The sequence below is a fragment of the Canis lupus genome, chromosome 1 (genome assembly GCF_048164855.1).
Source record: "Canis lupus baileyi chromosome 1, mCanLup2.hap1, whole genome shotgun sequence".
Lineage (NCBI taxonomy): Eukaryota > Metazoa > Chordata > Mammalia > Carnivora > Canidae > Canis > Canis lupus.
The window spans coordinates 116,133,968-116,154,126 of NC_132838.1; the positions used below are offsets into that span (position 1 = coordinate 116,133,968).

Sequence of the window (20,159 nt, forward strand, 5' to 3'; positions counted from 1 at the left end):
ATCAACTTGGGATTTATATATTTCAATAGTGTCTCAAAACATTGTGTTTGCATAGTTTTGTATGCAAAATACACAAGTATATTTTACTTCAATGGCTTTATGGTTTTGAGTTAATTTCACATTATTTTCTTCTATGGATTTATCTAGGATTTTTTGGTTTCAATTCTTAATCTACAGCTTTGATTCATTTGCATTTTATTTTGCTTTGAGCTACCCATTAAGGATCCAATTTTTTTCTCTCTCCCATGTGGCTACTCAATTAGATAAGGCCATTAATTTTTCAATCTATGTTTTACAAATATGTCTATATTTTAAACATGTCCTATAAATCAGTACACTCTGTAAAATAATCACAATAAATACCCTTGGGAAATTTAAGTCAATCACACAATATTAATCTAATATATGTACATATTCAAATTTCTCCCAATTAACCTAATGATTATTTTAAATTTTATTTTAAGTGATCTCTGCACCCAATGTGGGGCTTGAACTCATAATCCTGAGATTAAGAGTTGCATGCTCTTCTGACTGAGCCAGCCAGGTGACCCCCAACAATGATTTTAAAGTTTCTTGTAAAATCCAAGACACAAATATCATGTACTCCACTTAGTTGGCATATTTCATTAGTCTGCTTTGATCTAGAACAGTTCACAGCTCTCTTGTACCTCAAAGTTCATACTTTTGGTATCCACACTGATTTTCTCTCCCAGAACGTTCTACACACTTAAGAAAATTATTTCCCCTTGTTGAACGTCAGGTTAAATATCTTAGACAAGAATAATCCATAGGTGATATTGTGTCTTTCTTAATGTATCATATCAAGGGCCACTTGATGTCACTTTTTCCCATTTCTGATGTTAATTTATTTCCTTAAGACTGTAGTCAACAGTCCTATCTACTTAAAGCTATATTTTCTTTTTATTTTTGAGTAAACTATGGAGTGATGCTTTCAGACTGTTTGAATAAATATGGATACAAATTTGTTCTATCTTTGCCATATGACTACTAAAAACATTTGTTGAAAAATCTATGAGTAATACATACATATGAAATAATACATCCGACTTTTCAAGACTTATAACAATTCAAAGAGTCTTAAATGATCCAAAATGCCTTCATTATCATATAATATTTTTCCTATGTGTTTGGATCTGTAGCTGGACTTTTAAGTAGTTCTAGTGGTTCATTATATTTTTGCTAGAGCTACACTCCTAATTATTATAGAGTTATAATATATCTTAATATCTGATAGTTCTAATTATGCAATTCCCCTTCTTCAGAATTTTACTGGCTATTTTGATTTCTTTATTTTTCCATATAGACTTTAGAATGAGCTCATGTTTAAAAAAATTCCTGGGGTTTTGGGATTGCATCACATTTATAACCTAAGGAATGATGGACTCTTAATGATGTCAGAACTGCAATCCCACCGTATCCTTTTATTTTGTCATTTTCTGATTACTTTGGAAAATTTTTATTTATTTTTCTATAATGATTGTGGACATTTCTATTTCATTTAATTTCTTGAGCTATCAGCTCTTTTTTTGGGGGGTGACTATAAAAGCACTTTTTTTCTATTGGATCTTCTATTTTTAAAGAATATTTGTACATGAATTCATTGACTTCTCTATGTTAATTTTCTACCAAAGCAACTTCAGTTTGGTCTCTCTCTCATCATAGTTTAATGTGCAAAAGGGTGATAAAATGTAACTTTTTTTTCTCCTGGATCTAGGTGAAGCCACAAAGTAACTGGTGCCAACTCTCCCTGTCTATGGATATCACTGCAGGGTATGCAACAGAACCAATGAACACCAAATTTTCTCCTATAATTCAAGAACTGAAAGATCATTTATATCATAGGACTGTGCAGTGTAATTTTTTGCAATGACAGAAATGTTCAATAATATGCTGTCCAATACAATAGCCACTGGCTACAAACAGCTATTGAGCACTTGAAATGTGCCTAATGAAACAGAGGAAATGAATTTTAAATTTTCTTTAGTTTAAATCTGACTTTAAATAGCTACATGTGTCTACTTGTTAATGTAATGAACACTAAGGGGTAAAAATATCAAAGATGAGGAAAAGTAGGATTGGCTTTGAGATAAAGAATTACTTAAAAGTGTTAGGTAGTTAGCTACGCATCAGCAAGGAGGGATAAAGCAGATCCTGGCCACATCCTCAGGGCCACCCCTCAGAGTTAACAGCCATACCTATAGAGCCACCTCTAAGGGTCACAAAACAGGAAAGGCCTAGCCACAGAGCTGGCTCAAAAACCACAAGGGGATGTCCAAGAACTGAGCATGCACACAAAAGGTGCAACTTTCTCTTAAGTAACCTTAGGGTCACAGCAAAAGCTCATTAGAAACTCAAACAATATACAAATAAATTTAATTATGACAGACTGCATCATGCATAGGCACATGCACACTTATCTACTCAATAAACTCTCTTTCTCCATTCTGGTCTTAGGTCTCCCAATTCTTTGGTGCATATGGGACAAGAACTGAGGTACCCAGTAACAAAAGTTGTTTTGTGTAGTGTATTCCTACCTTCATTAATGAAAAAATGGTTGTTTTCCTCTTGCCTCAAAAACAAGCAATGAGGCCATTGAAGTAATTATATCTTATTTCTGTGCTTCAACCCTAAAACATTTATACACTGCTTTATGATTTTGGAATTAGAGACTCGTATTCCAGCTTTTCGATTCCTATTAGGCTTTGCTAAGTGGAGTTTCAAAAAAATACTGAAAGTCTTAAGGAGGAGAAAGAAGCTGGCCAGCTCATTCTTGCCTCCCAGTTCTGTATCGTTAACTATCCTTTCTCCAGAAATCCTTCTTTACATTGTGTGGCAGAAGACAGAAAGCAGAATTTTAGGATGACTGCTTAATGACACACATTTGACTGTAAAGCAAATAAAATGTGGCAGAAATGATGGTATATAATTAAGTTATATGGCAAAGGTGAAGGGATTTTGGAAGATAAAACAAAAGTCCCTAAACAGTTAATCAAAAGGGAGATTATCCTGACTGGGTAGGATCTGAGCTTTTAAAAAGATCTATATTTCAGAGACAGAAGTAAGAATATCTTATGCTGTCCTTAAAAAGCAAGCCACCATTGGTACAGCTTCAAGGAAATTAATTCTGCCAACAAACAAGTGAATTTGGATGATGATCCTGAGCCTTCGGTGAGACACCACCCCCAGCTGACACCTCAACTGCCACCTTGTAAAACTGAGCAGAGGACCCAGCTAAGCTATGCCCTCACATGTACCCATGAAAACTTTGAGATGAGAAGTGTGTTTCTTTAAGATGCCAAAATTGTGGCAATTTGTTTTGCAGCAGTAGAAATGTAATAAACCCTATTAGTGGCCATAGTTCCTAGTAGAAGCTGTTGATTCTTGTTTGACATTGTTCCAAACTTTCAGAATCACCTGTATCATACCTCCCCAGAGACATCAGCACAGCACTAGCCAAGCTAAACCCCACTCTTAAGGCAGTCTGAATCCCAGATACATGGAAACTTCATCCATATCCCTGTGGCACCAGTACCAGATTTTAGGTATTAATTATTGTAATACGTGTCTGGATTTATGTTTTAAATTTTTTTTTACATGTCTGGACTTGGAGTTACAAGTTCTGTGAGTAATTTTGTCCACCTCCCACAGGTTTTGCTGTATAGGATACTAGTGTCCTTTATATTCAAAGAAATCACAGTTTGTTCAATTTCATCCTTAGCCAAATGTTGGTTTAAACATGCATTGGATCAAGAGTCAAATATTTCTACAATCCAGTATTATTTTTAATCAGCCAGATAATGTGGGCAATAATATTCTCAATAATGTTTCATGCTGACATAAATTCAACATATAAAATTAGATATGAGTAAAGGCATTATTCATTATAATTTTATGGGGTTTTTTTCCTTCAGGATAGATCATCTCAATACCAAGAAGGAATGAATGATGATGGCTTTGCTATATTCACTAGAGGTTTTATATTTTTTGCCAGTATTAAATTTCTAATACTAAATCAAATATACACCACAGTTAAGAGCCTTTATAAATAATAAAATAGCCAAAAGAAAAAAAATAATTTTAACAACGGATTATATTTACTGAGTATGTTAAAGTTTTAATTATAAGCATTTGTGTAGATTAATTCATTTGATCCTTACCAAACCCAAGATGTTAGTGAATATAGCCATGCCTATTTCACATAAAGAATAATAATATATAGGAATAGGCTTTTAATATAAATACATTGAAGTGGAGAATAATTTTTTAAAAAATTAAATGTCCCTATGTTACATTTGGGCAAAATCATTAGGAAAAATTCTGCAAGGATAAGTAGCATGGAAGAGAGGAGAGAAAAATGGCATAGCACAGTATGGTCAAAAGGGCAGCCAGTTTAATCTGTCATGTTTAAAATATGTACATGTTAAAAGGTATGCATGGATTATCTCAAAAACAATGTAAAGTAGACAAGTGAATACAGTATGCCAAGTACGATGCTAAACATGGTATTCCTTATAAATACAAAAAGTGGAGTCAGTCAGAGTATTTGACCATAGATGTTTGGTAAAAATAATCATACAGTCATACATACTAAAACTATTAAACACTTAATTACGGAATGTCCTATATGACACACCTTGTCATTAAAAAGGCAATTTATGAGGCAATTTGAATAACATGATTACACTTGCTTTAAAAAATTTATAAAAGAATTTGTTCCAGCAATTTGACAATAGTTATAGCCACTTTGGGGGAAGAAAGCTAACTTTATTGACTTCTTTGTAGAATTTAAAAATTCAGAGAAAATTATTACAATAAAATATCAAATTTATGAAATAAAAATATTAATTTACATATACAAATAGTTCTATCACTTTATCAATATTAAAATATATATCTTAAACTAATGATATTTTACTTTTTAAAGATTTTATTTTTAAGTAATCTCTTCACCCATCATGGGGCTCAAACTCACAACCCAGAGATCAAGAGTTGCATGTTCCACTGACTGAGCCAGCCAGGCACCTCTTAAAGTAATGATATTTTATTTTTATTTTCTTAAAAAGATTTTATTTATTTATTCATGAGAGACACAGAGAGGGAGAGAGAGACACAGGCAGAGGAAAAAGCAGGCTGCTCACAGGGAGCCTGATGTGGGACTCAATCCCAGAACTCTGGGATCATGCCCTGAGTCAAAGGCAGACACTCAACTGCTGAGCCACCCAGGTGTCCCAGTAATGATATTTTAAATAAAATGGTATAGATGCAAAGACATGCAGGTAAAAATTTATTATAAAAAAGATCAATTGAAGATCTCCCAAATTGGATGTTGGAGTATAAAAAGATGGTCATTAAATCCAAGCTTATAACACTAAAAATATAAAATGTCACAAAACTGTGCATAAATAGCATCAGGAAATCGTTACTGATTAAGTTGTACTGGAATAAGAATTTTGGTGAGAATATAAATTTAAAAATTTAATATACAACATATAATAATATAGTATTTTAGCTATGCATAAACCAAACTACTTATAGCTATATAAAAAATAAAGTGGGTTTAAAATATTTTATTTTATTTTATTTTATTTTATCTTATTTAAGATTTTATTTATTTATTCATAGAGACCGAGAGAGAGAGAGGCAGAGACACAGGCAGAGGGAGAAGCAGGCACCATACAGAGAGCCTGACGTGGGATTTGATCCGGGGTCTCCAGGATCACGCCCTGGGCTGCAGGCGGTGCTAAACCACTGCGCCACCGGGGCTGCCCAAAAATATTTTAAAATATGAAAATGCAACAAGAGATTTTTCACTTTCCTCCACTCATGATTAGTAAGTTTTTAAAATTTAAAAGGAATGAACTATTAATAGAGGTCTTACAATATTCATTTTATTCTTATGGTAGTTAAACTGTAAACACATAAGGCATTGTCATATTAATTATATTTCTAGATTTTCTTACCAATAAATTCTTAGAATTTCTCCTATTACATTTCTAGGGTTTATCTTTCATGTCATGTTACTGCAAGAAATGCTTAAAGGTCTTACAAAGCTTCCTTTCATACTATTTCTTCCCAGTATGAACTTTTTGATGGCGATTAAGATTTGAGCCTCTTGCAAAAGCCTTCCCACATTCCTTACACTCATAGGGTTTCTCACCAGTATGAATTCTTTGATGTAGAATAAGGTCTGAAGAACGAAGAAAGGCTTTTCCACATTTGTTACAAGTATATGGTTTATCACCAGTATGAATTCGCTGATGCCGGGTCAGGTATGTTGCACAAGTAAAAACTCTCCCACATTCATTACATTCCCAGGCTTTCTCACCAGTGTGAATTTTCTGATGTTGTATAAGTATTGAATCTCTACTCAAGATCTTTCCACATTCCTTACATTCATACAGTTTCTCATCACCATGAATTAACTTGTGTCGAGAAAGTTCTGATGAACGACGAAAGGCCCTTCCACATTCCTTACATTTGTAGGGTTTCTCACCAGTATGAATTCTCTGATGTTGAGTAAGATCTGAAGACTGACGAAAGGCCTTCCCACATTCCTTACATAAATAGGGTTTCTCACCTGAGTGAATTCTTTGATGTGCTGTAAGTATTGAGCCAGTACTAAAGGCTCTTCCACATTCCTTACATTCATAGGGTTTCTCACCAGTGTGAATCCTCTGATGCCGAATAAAGGCTGAAACATTACTAAATGCCCTAACACAGTACTTACATTTATAAGGTTTCTCACCAGTATGAATTCTTTGGTGTTGGGTAAGGTATGAGGAATGACGAAAGACTTTTCCACATTCTTTACACTCATTGGGTTTCTCACCTGTATGAATCCTCTGATGTACTCTAAATATTGAACTAGTAGTAAAAGCTTTTCCACATTCATTACACTCATAGGGCTTTTCACCAGTATGAATCCTCTGATGACGAATAAGAGCTGTACCATTATTAAATTCTCTAACACATTCCTTACATTTAAAGGGCTTCTCACTTGTATGAATGCTATGATGTAGAAAAAACTGTGAGGCATTAGTAAAGGCTTTCTTGCTTTCCTTAAATTCATTAGATTTCTCCCTAGTAAGAATTATCTGGTGTTGTATAAAGTCTGAGCCATTATTCAAAGACTTCCTACATTCCTCACATTCATAGGGTCTCATATCAACATGCATTGAATGATATGAACTAACTTTTGAAGTTTTACTAAGGGCCTTCCGATATTCCTTATGGTCATAGACTTTCTTGCCAGTATGGCCTTCTTGCTGTGTAATGAGTTTTGAACCCTGTCCATAGGCATTTTTATATTTTTGGCATTCATAAGATTTCCCTTTGGTATTAAATGTTTGATGTAGAGGAAGAGATGTATGCTGACTGAAAGGGGGCATGTGTTCAGAGATGTGGCTAAAATGTCTTTTCTGAGATCCCTGTTTAAGTCCATGCTTTGTAAATTCTTCCATTATAACCCATTGGGATGAATCTATTTTATAGTTATCCTTTTTCAGAGATAATTCCTTGTTCTCACATCTAGATTTATATTCTGAAAGAAAACACATATAAAAACATTCATTTTTTTGCAGGGGAGAAGACAAAAAACTTAGAAAAGGCATAATTACATTGACATTAATGTTTATAAATGAAAATAGGATTTATAGTTTTTATTTGGTGGTGCAATTTGAGAGATAAAGTATAGAAACTGGAAAGCCATATGGGAAGGCACAGGGTAAGGTGATCAGAAAAAGATTAAATCAATGATTCTTAAATTTTGGAATAAATTTAAAGTATACTTTGGCAAAAACTCAAAAGTCTGATAACCTAGTCTGTTAGAAGTTTATAGCTCAGTAGCCTCTCTCACAATTCAGTATAGCAAATTAAAATGATACAATTACCATACAGGGATATTTTCCAGTTTCTAGCAAAATTATATAATTCTTTATCCCTTGAACAAGCAATCCCAATTCTAGAAACCCAAACATATACTTCTGGAAAGAATCTGTAGAGGTTCACAAGTTATCCACTATAAAACTATTTTTTTTAATTTTTTTTTTTTATGATAGGCACACAGTGAGAGAGAGACGCAGAGACACAGGCAGAGGGAGAAGCAGGCTCCATGCACCAGGAGCCCGACATGGGATTCGATCCCGGGTCTCCAGGATCGCGCCCTGGGCCAAAGGCAGGCGCCAAATCGCTGCGCCACCCAGGGATCCCAAAACTATTTTTTTAATAATAAATTTATTTTTATTGGTGTCCAATTTGCCAACATACAGAATAACACCCAGTGCTCATCTCGTCAAGTGCCCCCCTCAGTGCCCGTCACCCATTCTCCCCCACCCCCCGCCCTCCTCCCCTTCCACCACCCCTAGTTCGTTTCCCAGAGTTAGGAGTCTTTATATACTATAGAACTATTTGTAAGAGCAAATGACTATAATGAATCAAATAGCAAATAACTATAATGAATCAAATAGCCACCAAATTACTAGTACTTGAACTCAGTATAGAGTATGCTCACAATAGAGTTCTAAGAAACTTTCTAAGGAAATGAGAAATATATATATATTATATATTATATATATGAGAAATATATATAATATATATAATAATTATAATATATATTATATATTCCTATAGAATGATCTTCATGACTTTTTAAAGTAAAAGAACAAGGTGGAAGAAACATAGTGTATGCTACTACTATTTATCTAAGAAAAGAGATATATGAAGATACATGCATAGATGCTCACACTAAATAAAGAAAGGAAAAATCATGAAGTTTATGAAAGGTATACTATATTGGAGGGAATGAAAACAATGGGGATGGGGTATTCAAATATACCACAGAAATATAGGGGAAATTGATATTAGGTGAGAGATATGGGGAATTCTCCATACTATTTTTGCAACTTTTTGGCAAATATAAAATTATTCCAAATTTTTAAATGTTGGGGGAATCCCTGGGTGGCTCAACAGTTTAGTGCCTGCTTTTGGCCCAGGGCGTGATCCTGGAGTCCCGGGATTGAGTTCCACACTGGGCTCCCTGCATGGAGCCTGCTTCTCCCTCTGCCTGTGTCTCTGCCTCTCTCTCTCTCTCATGAATAAATAAAATCTTTAAAAAAACAAAAATAAATAAGTTCCTTTAAAAAGAAGAAAAAGTGATGCCCATAAAAATCATGAAAAAAGCTGAAAACATAGAGTAGTGCTATTTCTATTAAACACTTCCAGAAAGGTGTGTAGCCACAGTGATAAGACTAGAAAGGAGTATCAAAGTTAAAAGCATAGGAAAGCAAGAAACAAAACTGAAAATATTTATAAATTTTGTGACTGCATGGAAACTCTACTAAGTATTGGAATTAATAGTAGAGTTATTATTATTAGAATTAAATTAACTTATCTTTCTTGGTGTTATATGTTGATTTTTGCTATAATTCATTAATTATTGGAATTATTAATAAGTTAATTTTATATATCTTTTTTATTTTTGCCACCATATCTATATGGAAATATTTCTACAATAACTTGTTAATAATTATCAAAAGAAAACCAGGTCAGGGCACCTGGATGGCTCAGTCAGTTGAGTGTCTGACTCTTAATTTTGGCTCATGTCATGATTTTAGGTTTGTGAGATCAGCATCGGGCTCCATGCTGAGTGGAGTCTGCTTAAGATTCTCTCTCTCTCCCTCTCTGCCCTCCCCCAACTTGCTCTCTCTTTCTCTTTCTCTCAAAAACAAAAACTAGGACAGCAAAGAAGAGTGCAGAGAGACTAATATCCCAGGTAAAAGACAGAAGGGGAATTGGGAATGTAAATGTGAACATGCTCTATTTCTGGGGGGAACAGGCAGAAAGGATTAATCAGACTACCCCCAACACCCCCCCCCCAGAAGTTACCTAGAATGAGTGTAGCAGTAAATGAAGTAGATAGGAATGTAAACATAACTTCTTTTTTATTAAAGATTATATTTATTTATTCATGAGAGACACAGAGAGAGAGAGAGGCAGAGACACAGGCAGAGGGAGAAGCAGGCTCCATGCAGGGAACCCAATGTGGGACTTGATCCCAGGTCCCTAGTATCATGCCCTGGGCTGAAGGCAGCACTAAACCACTGAGACACCCAGGCTGCCCACATAACTTCTTTACATATATTTTTATAATGATTTTTGAAACATGTAAATGTTTTATATATTCCAATTATAAACTAAAAAAATCTAAATGCAATAGTTAAGTGGTATGTTAAGTTGAAAATGCACAAAAAAATACTTAATTTAGCAACTTTACAAAGGGTACTCTGACTGGAAATCCTTAGTGTAGCACACATCCTAATGGAAAAAGGGAGACAGAGGAGGGTCAAGATGGCGGAAGAGTAGGGTCCCCAAATCACCTGTCCCCACCAAATTACCTAGATAACCTTCAACTCATCCTGAAAATCTACGAATTCGGCCTGAGATTTAAACAGAGACCAGCTGGAATGCTACAGTGAGAAGAGTTCACGCTTCTATCAAGGTAGGAAGACGAGAGAAAAAGAAATAAAGGGAAAAAAAAGGCATCCAAGGGGGAGGGGCCCCACGAGGAGCCGGGCTGAGGCCGGGGCGAGTGTCCCCAAGACAGGAGAGCCCCGTCCCGGAGGAGCAGGAGCTGCACCAACCTTCCCGGACGGAAAGGCGCCCGCAGGGAGTGGGAGCAGGACCCCAGGAGGGCGGGGATGCCCTCAGGCTCCCTGGGACACTAACACACCTGCGCCCCGGGGAGAGTGCGCCGAGCTCCCTAAGGGCTGCAGCGTGCATGGCGGGACCCGGAGCAGCTCGGAGCGGCTCCGGCGGCGGCTCCACGGAGGGGGCTGCGCGGGCCTGGGAGCAGCTCAGAGGGGCTCGGGCGGCGGCTCCGCGGAGGGGGCTGCGCGGGCGAGAGCGCGAATCCAATAGCGCAGGCCCGGGAGCACAGGGCGCCGGGACACAACCCAGGATCCGGCCTCCCCCCTGGACAGGCAGAGGCCGGGAGGGCCCAGGACAGCAAGGCCCCGCCCCGGAGCCTCCAGGCCCTGCAGACGGAGAGCTCCGGAGTTCCTGTGGGAGCTGGGGGTTGTTCCTCCTGGGGCCTCACGGGGTAAACAACCCCCACTGAGCTCTGCACCAGGAAGGGGGCAAAGCAGCTCCCCCAAGTGCTAACACCTGAAAATCAGCACAACAGGCCCTCCCCCAGAAGACCAGCTAGACGGACAAGTTCCAGGGGAAGTCAAGGGACTTAAAGTATACAGAAACGGAAGATACTCCCCCGTGTTTTTTGTTTGTTTGTGTGTGTGTGTGTGTGTTTATTTCTGATTGCTTCCCCCACCCCTTTTTTTCCCTTTCTTTCTTTTTCTTTCTCTTTTTCTTCTTTTTTTCTTTTTTTCTTCCTTTTTTCTTTTTTCTTTTTCTCTTTTCTTTCCTTCTTTCTCTCCTCTCTTTTTCTCTTTTTCCCAATACAACTTGTTTTTGGCCACTCTGCACTGAGCAAAATGACTAGAAGGAAAACCTCACCTCAAAAGAAAGAATCAGAAACAGTCTTCTCTCCCACAGAGTTACAAAATCTGGATTACAATTCAACGTCAGAAAGCCAATTCAGAAGCACTATTATACAGCTACTGGAGCTCTAGAAAAAAAGCATAAAGGACTCAAGAGACTTCATGACTGCAGAATTTAGATCCAATCAGGCATAAGTTAAAAATCAATTGAATGAGATGCAATCCAAACTAGAGGTCCTAACGAGAGGGTTAACGAGGTGGAAGAATGAGTGAGTGACATAGAAGACAAGTTGATGGCAAAGAGGAAAACTGAGGAAAAAAGAGACAGACAATTAAAAGACCATGAAGACAGATTAAGGGAAATAAACGACAGCCTGAGAAAGAAAAACCTACGTTTAACTGGGGTTCCCGAGGGCGCCAAAAGGGCCAGAGGGCCAGAATATGTATTTGAACAAATCCTAGCTGAAAACTTTCCTAATCTGGGAAGGGAAACAGGCATTCAGATCCAGGAAATAGAGAGATCCCCCCCCCTAAAATCAATAAAAACCATTCAACACCTCGACATTTAATAGTGAAGCTTGCAAATTCCAAAGATAAAGAGAAGATCCTTAAAGCAGCAAGATACATGAAATCCCTGACTCTTATGGGGAGGAGTATTAGGGTAACAACAGACCTCTCCACAGAGACCTGGCAGGCCAGAAAGGGCCGGCAGGATATATTCAGGGTCCTAAATGAGAAGAGCATGCAACCAAGAATACTTTATCCAGCAAGGCTCTCATTCAAAATGGAAGGAGAGATAAAGAGCTTCCAAGACAGGCAGAAACTGAAAGAATATGTGACCTCCAAACCAGCTCTGCAAGAAATTTTAAGGGGGACTCTTAAAATTCCCCTTTAAGAAGAAGTTCAATGGAACAATCCACAAAAACAAGGACTGAATAGATATCATGATGACACTAAATTCATATCTGTCAATAGTAACTCTGAATGTGAACGGGCTTAATGACCCCATCAGAAGGCGCAGGGTTTCAGACTGGATAAAAAAACAGGACCCATCTATTTGCTGTCTATAAGAGACTCATTTTAGACAGAAGGACACCTACAGCCTGAAAATAAAAGGTTGGAGAACCATTTACCATTCAAATGGTCCTCGAAAGCAGGGGTAGCCATCCTTATATCAGATAAACTAAAATTTACCCCGAAGACTGTAGTGAGAGATGAAGAGGGATACTATCTCATACTTAAAGGATCTATCCAACAAGAGGACTTAACAATCCTCAATATATATGCCCCGAATGTGGAAGCTGCCAAATATTTAAACCAATTAATAACCAAAGTGAAGAAATACTTAGATAATAATACACTTATACTTGGTGACTTCAATCTAGCTCTTTCTACCCTCGATAGGTCTTCTAAGCACAACATCTCCAAAGAAACGAGAGCTTTAAATGATACACTGGACCAGATGGATTTCACAGATATCTACAGAACTTTACATCCAAACTCAACTGAATACACATTCTTCTCAAGTGCACATGGAACTTTCTCCAGAATAGACCACATACTGGGTCACAAATCGGGTCTGAACCGATACCAAAAGATTGGGATCGTCCCCTGCATATTCTCAGACCATAATGCCTTGAAATTAGAACTAAATCACAACAAGAAGTTTGGAAGGACCTCAAACACGTGGAGGTTAAGGACCATCCTGCTAAAAGATGAAAGGGCCAACCAGGAAATTAAGGAAGAATTAAAAAGATTCATGGAAACTAATGAGAATGAAGATACAACCGTTCAAAATCTTTGGGATGCAGCAAAAGCAGTCCTGAGGGGGGAAATACATCGCAATACAAGCATCCATTCAAAAACTGGAAAGAACTCAAATACAAAAGCTAAACTTACACATAAAGGAGCTAGAGAAAAAACAGCAGATAGATCCTACACCCAGCAGAAGAAAAGAGTTAATTAAAATTCGAGCAGAACTCAACAAAATCGAGACCAGAAGAACTGTGGAACAGATCAACAGAACCAGGAGTTGGTTCTTTGAAAGAATTAATAATATAGATAAACCATTAGCCAACCTTATTAAAAAGAAGAGAGAGAAGACTCAAATTAATAAAATCATGAATGAGAAAGGAGAGATCACTACCAACACCAAGGAAATACAAACGATTTTAAAAACATATTGTGAACAGCTATACGTCAATAAATTAGGCAATCTAGAAGAAATGGACGCATTCCTGGAAAGCCACAAACTACCAAAACTGGAACAGGAAGAAATAGAAAACCTGAACAGGCCAATAACCAGGGAGGAAATTGAAGCAGTCATCAAAAACCTCCCAAGACACAAGAGTCCAGGGCCAGATGGCTTCCCAGGGGAATTCTATCAAACCTTTAAAGAAGAAATCATACCTATTCTACTAAAGCTGTTTGGAAAGATAGAAAGAGATGGAGTACTTCCAAATTCGTTCTATGAGGCCAGCATCACCTTAATTCCAAAACCATACAAAGACCCCACCAAAAAGGAGAATTACAGACCAATATCCCTGATGAACATGGATGCAAAAATTCTCAACAAGATTCTAGCCAATAGGATCCAACAATACATTAAGAAAATTATTCACCATGACCAAGTAGGGTTTATCCCTGGGACACAAGGCTGGTTCAACACTCGTAAAACAATCAATGTGATTCATCATATCAGCAAGAGAAAAACCAAGAACCATATGATCCTCTCATTAGATGCAGAGAAAGCATTTGACAAAACACAGCATCCATTCCTGATCAAAACTCTTCAGAGTGTAGGGATAGTGGGAACATTCCTCAACATCTTAAAAGCCATCTATGAAAAGCCCACAGCAAATATCATTCTCAATGGGGAAGCACTGGGAGCCTTTCCCCTAAGATCAGGAACAAGACAGGGATGTCCACTCTCACCACTGCTATTCAACATAGTACTGGAAGTCCTAGCCTCAGCAATCAGACAACAAAAAGACATTAAAGGCATTCAAATTGGCAAAGAAGTAGTCAAACTCTCCCTCTTCGCCGATGACATGATACTCTACATAGAAAACCCAAAAGCCTCCACCCCAAGATTGCTAGAACTCATACAGCAATTTGGCAGCGTGGCAGCATACAAAATCAATACCCAGAAGTCAGTGGCATTTCTATACACTAACAATGAGACTGAAGAAAGAGAAATTAAGGAGTCAATCCCATTTACAATTGCACCCAAAAGCATAAGATACCTAGGAATAAACTTAACCAAAGAGGTAAAGGATCTATACCCTAAAAACTATAGAACACTTTTGAAAGAAATTGAGGAAGACACAAAGAGATGGAAAAATACTCCATGCTCATGGATTGGAAGAATTAATATTGTGAAAATGTCAATGTTACCCAGGGCAATTTACACGTTTAATGCAATCCCTATCAAAATACCATGGACTTTCTTCAGAGAGTTAGAACAAATTATTTTAAGATTTGTGTGGAATCAGAAAATACCCTGAATAGCCAGGGGAATTTTAAAAAAGAAAACCATATCTGGGGGCATCACATGCCAGATTTCAGGTTGTACTACAAAGCTGTGGTCATCAAGACAGTGTGGTACTGGCACAAAAACAGACACATACATCAATGGAACAGAATAGAGAACCCAGAAGTGGACCCTGAACTTTATGGTCAACTAATATTCGATAAAGGAGGAAAGACTATCCACTGGAAGAAAGACAATCTCTTCAATAAATGGTGCTGGGAAAATTGGACAGCCACATGCAGAAGAATGAAACTAGACCACTCTCTTTCACCGTACACAAAGATAAACTCAAAATGGATGAAAGATCTAAATGTGAGACAAGATTCCATCAAAATCCTAGAGGAGAACACAAGCAACACCCTTTTTGAACTTGGCCACAGTAACTTCTTGCAAGATACATCCACGAAGGCAAAAGAAACAAAAGCAAAAATGAACTATTGCGACTTCTTCAAGATAAGAAGCTTTTGCACAGCAAAGGATACAGTCAACAAAACTAAAAGACAACCTACAGAATGGGAGAAGATATTTGCAAATGACATATCAGATAAAGGGCTAGTTTCCAAGATCTATAAAGAACTCATTAAACTCAACACCAAAGAAACAAACAATCCAATCATGAAAAGGGCAAAAGACATGAACAAAATCTCACAGAGGAAGACATAGACATGGCCAACACGCACATGAGAAAATGCTCTGCATCACTTGCCATCAGGGAAATACAAAAAAAAATCCACATGAGATACCACCTCACATCAGTGAGAATGGGGAAAATTAACAAGGCAGGAAACCACAAATGTTGGAGAGGTTGCAGAGAAAAGGGAACCCTCTTACACTGTTGGTGTGAATGTGAACTGGTGCAGCCACTCTGGAAAACTGTGTGGAGGTTCCTCAAAGAGTTAAAAATAGACCTGCCCTACGACCCAGCAATTGCACTGTTGGGGATTTACCCCAAAGATTCAGATGCAATCAAACGCTGGGACACCTGCACCCTGATGTTTATAGCAGCAATGTCCACAATAGCCAAACAGTGGAAGGAGCCTCGGTGTCCATCAAAAGATGAATGGATAAAGAAGATGTGGTTTATGTATACAATGGAATATTACTCAGCCATTAGAAACGACAAATACCCACCATTTGCTTCAACGTGGATGGAACTGGAGGGTATTATGCTGAGTGAAGTAAGTCAATAGGAGAAGGACAAACTGTATGTTCTCATTCATTTGGGGAATATGAATAACAGTGAAAGGGAATATAAGGGAAGGGAGAAGAAAAAGACTCCTAACTCAGGGAAACAAACTAGGGGTGGTGGAAGGGAAGGAGGGCGGGGGGTGGGGGTGAATGGGTGATGGGCACTGAGGGGGGGCACTTGACGGGATGAGCACTGGGTGTTATTCTGTATGTTGGTAAACTGAACACCAATAAAAAATTAATTTGTTTTAAAAAAAGGGAAAGAAAACTGTAATGAATCTTGAACATGACTTCAGGTAGGTTTTTCAGTCAGTAGTTGCGCTGTTATTCTAATTTTGAAACTACTCTGTGGAATTTGGGACAGAAGACTTGAATAAATGTACCACACTGTGGGAAATAGAGTTTCTACCGTTCAAGAAAAAGTTACAAAACTGAAATGCAGAAAAGTGAGAATCTTGTCTTTCAGATTTCAATTAGAGTTATTAGTATGACTCAGTTATAAAAAATATGTTCCCTGTCTCTTTGCACTTAATGGATAGAAAAGCAATGATAATCCAGTAGTAATGAGCCCAGTGACCACTGATATTAATCAATGAAAACCATTCCTTATTAAAAGAAACTAAGGCTTCTTAATGAGCTGGTTAATTCCAAGTTGGGGAAAGAATAATATGAAACTGGAACATATTTTTGTGCCAGAAAACAAGAAGGTCATTAAAGACTCATGCATCCCTGAAAAAGGATGCAGAAGCCACCTGAAATGGGCTTTCAATGGCTAACCATGAATGATAGTTTAATAATAAAAAAAAAGATCGATTACCATGGGTTATAAAATATTGATTTTTAAAAGAATCAACGAATCTGTAGTGTTTCTCAACAAAAATGGAGAGGAAAAGCTTTTTTTTTCTTTAACAAAGCAAGGCCAATTAATAAATGCAGAGAGAAAGTGATATAATTAGAACTTCACTTTTTTTATAAGCTCAATTTAATAATTGTTTTGAATAAGAAAAAATGAATAACAAACACTTTGGGTGAAAAATTTCTAGAGTACAATTACACGGTCTCCAAGTATTACTACCCGGATTATTTAGTAATGATAAGTGGGAAAATGTACCTTTCTAATGAAAAGATCTGGTAGTCATCTCCAACCACCTGATCAAAATTACCATTAGTATAATGAAAAAAACTTGACTTTGCATTTTGATATCATGAATTAAGAAGTGTACAACCCTAGGGACACCTGGATGGCATACTTGGTTAAGCAATTGACTCCTGGTTTGGACTCAGGTTATGTTCTCAGGGTCATGAGATGAGCCCCGCATGGGGCTCCATGCTCAGAGTAGAGTCTCCTTGAAGCTCTCTCTTCCTCTCCTGCCTTTCCCATTTGTGTGCGCTCTCTCGCTCTCTCTCAGAAATAAATAAATAAATCTTTTTAAAAATGAAGTACACCTCCTAATTAAGTATCAGATCAGACGAAATTGCTTAATGTGACTCTACTCATGGGGCTGCAATTAGATAAATCCTGAATGTAAAATATTACAGGACAAATTGACTTTCACTATTGAAAATATTCTTATTTTGAAGAACAACAAAAAAATATGCAAGATATTGTTCTTGATTCCAAGATGAAAACAGCATAGAATAATTTATTTTTAAAAGGTACATATTTCTGAACATGATGCAATAAAATTGGACATATGTATCATATACCTTGCTGGAAAAGATTTCAAAATAGTCTTCTTTTAAAAAATCAATCATAAAAAAATGTGAAAAATTTATTTACAAAAGAATGTATAGAAGAAAGGAAGTTTATTTTTTTAAAGATTTTATTTATTTATTCATGAGAGACACAGAGAGGCAGAGACACAGGCAGAGGGAGAAGCTAAGGGAGAAGCAGGCTCCATGCAGGGAGCCCAATTCAGGACTAGATCCCAGGACCCCAGGATCACTCCCTGGGCCGAAGGCAGGCACTCAACTGCTGAGGCACCCAGGCATCCCAGGAAGTTTCAATTAGAAATTGAAATTGGAAGAATATGGAAGACAACTTCATTATGCAAATATATTTATATTATAATATTGATATATCTAAAAGCTTATTAAGAAAGGAAGGCAGGGACCCCTGGGTGGCTCAGTGGTTTAGCGCCTGCCTTTGGCCCAGGGCGTGATCCTGGAGTCGTGGGATTGAGTCCCACATCAGGCCTGCATAGAGCCTGCTTCTCCCTCTGCCTATCTCTGGCTCTCTCTTTCTCTGTGTCTCTCATGAATAAATAAATAAAATATTTAAAAATAAAGAAAGGAAGGCATATGACAAAGTGTTTTAGAGAAAATCCATGATGCATTTATATACATCTAATGTGTATTTGTATATATAAATACATGTAATATGTGTGTTATAGTTAGCTATTTATGGGATGTAAAAACTCACTTTAAAAATTGAATTTAAAAAGTTAACTTCTATCTGTTCACAAGCATTTAAGATGAAAGTATGTTTACTATACTCCCCTTTGATTTGACTTGGAGAGGCAAAATAGCTTTTGAGCTAAGAGATGTACAATTTGCTTTTAAACCTTATCTCCAACACTTACTAGTTGTTGGCCTTGGACAAGTTACTTCAAGTCTTTGTGTCTCAGTTTCCTCTTCTGTAAATAGGAAAAATAATTTTTTTGAAAAATAAAAAGCCTAATCACATCACAGCTCTGCTTAAAATCTTCTACTTATTTTCATCTCACTCAGGAAAAGTTTAATCACAATTTACAAGGTCATCATAAACTGACTCTTTCTATGTGCTCATACCTCTCTGATCACAGATCAAACTCCTCTCCTCTTTGTTTACTCATTCCCCCATACTGGCCACCTTGGTACTCCTCATACACAATGAGCCTGCCTGCTTCAGGACTTTTGTACTTACCCTGAATCATCCATGTTTATGACCTTTTCCCTCTCTCCCACTCTATTTTATGCTGATTGCATGCATCATGCAATTGTTTGATCCTCCTCCCTCAGCTCAATTTTGTCTTGTCTACAACCTCTGCTATCCCATTGCAAGCACATAACCTTTATACCCAAAACTCTCTACCAAGGTGACTGCAATCACTCCCAGGGCTCCAACTATTATAGCTCTGTGAAGCTTTTCCACCTTTCAATCTTTAGTTATTTTTCCTGGTTGTGGCATTTGAACAGCAATCAATTCTACAATTGCAATTAATTCTACATTTTGAAAGATATTTATGGATTTTTTAAAGCTTTAGATTTAAATTCCAGTTAGTTAACGTGCAACATGCAGTATAATATTAATTTCAGGTGTATAATATGGTGATTCAACACTTCCATATAATACCTGGTATTCATCACAGCAAGTGCACTCCTTAATCCCCATCACCTATTTTCCTCAATCCCTATGCTATAAATTTTTTCATAGCTGATATATTTTATAATGTCTATGTCTCCTAGAAAAATATTCTCCACAACACAGAATATAAGGAAATGTTGGCTGAAAGAATGAATACATGAATAAAATTGATTTAAAAATGGAATGTAAAAAAATAAAAATTAAAAAAAATAAAAAAAAATGGAATGTATTTAATACCAAAATGTTTAAAGGAGTGACATATGTATAGACCAAAAGGCAAGAAAGAGTGAACTAACGGGAATTAGATCTCACATAAAAGTAGATGTTTCTAAAAAAAACAAAGCAAAACAAAAGGTAGATGTTTCTCATTAAAATTACTAGGAATAGACAGAAAATAAGAGAAAAGAAGCATAGATAGTATTAAGTTGAAGGTGAAAGTGTGGGCATTTGGAAGTTCATGATGATGAGGATTACTTTTCTTAATAGTTGTGGGTGTTTGAGGGGAAATTCCTCCAAGCATCTCAAAGATGTGGTCTCCTCACTGAGCATCTGGTTTATACTCTACATTCCTCTTCCCTTA

At 37.0% G+C, this 20,159-nt stretch overlaps 1 protein-coding gene across 1 annotated transcript in view; it reads right to left on the bottom strand.

Moving 5' to 3' along the window:
- Positions 1 to 3,781: 3,781 nt before the first annotated feature.
- The window catches only part of LOC140641401 (uncharacterized), a 54,814-nt gene continuing 38,436 nt past the window's right edge, over positions 3,782 to 20,159 (bottom strand). Inside the window, exons 5-6 of the mRNA XM_072841223.1 lie at positions 18,816 to 18,869; positions 3,782 to 7,561 (exon numbers count right to left, since the gene is read on the bottom strand). Of these exons, the coding sequence (XP_072697324.1) occupies positions 6,084 to 7,561; positions 18,816 to 18,869 (1,532 nt within the window). The 3' untranslated portion in view covers positions 3,782 to 6,083. The remainder of the gene's footprint in view (positions 7,562 to 18,815; positions 18,870 to 20,159) is intronic.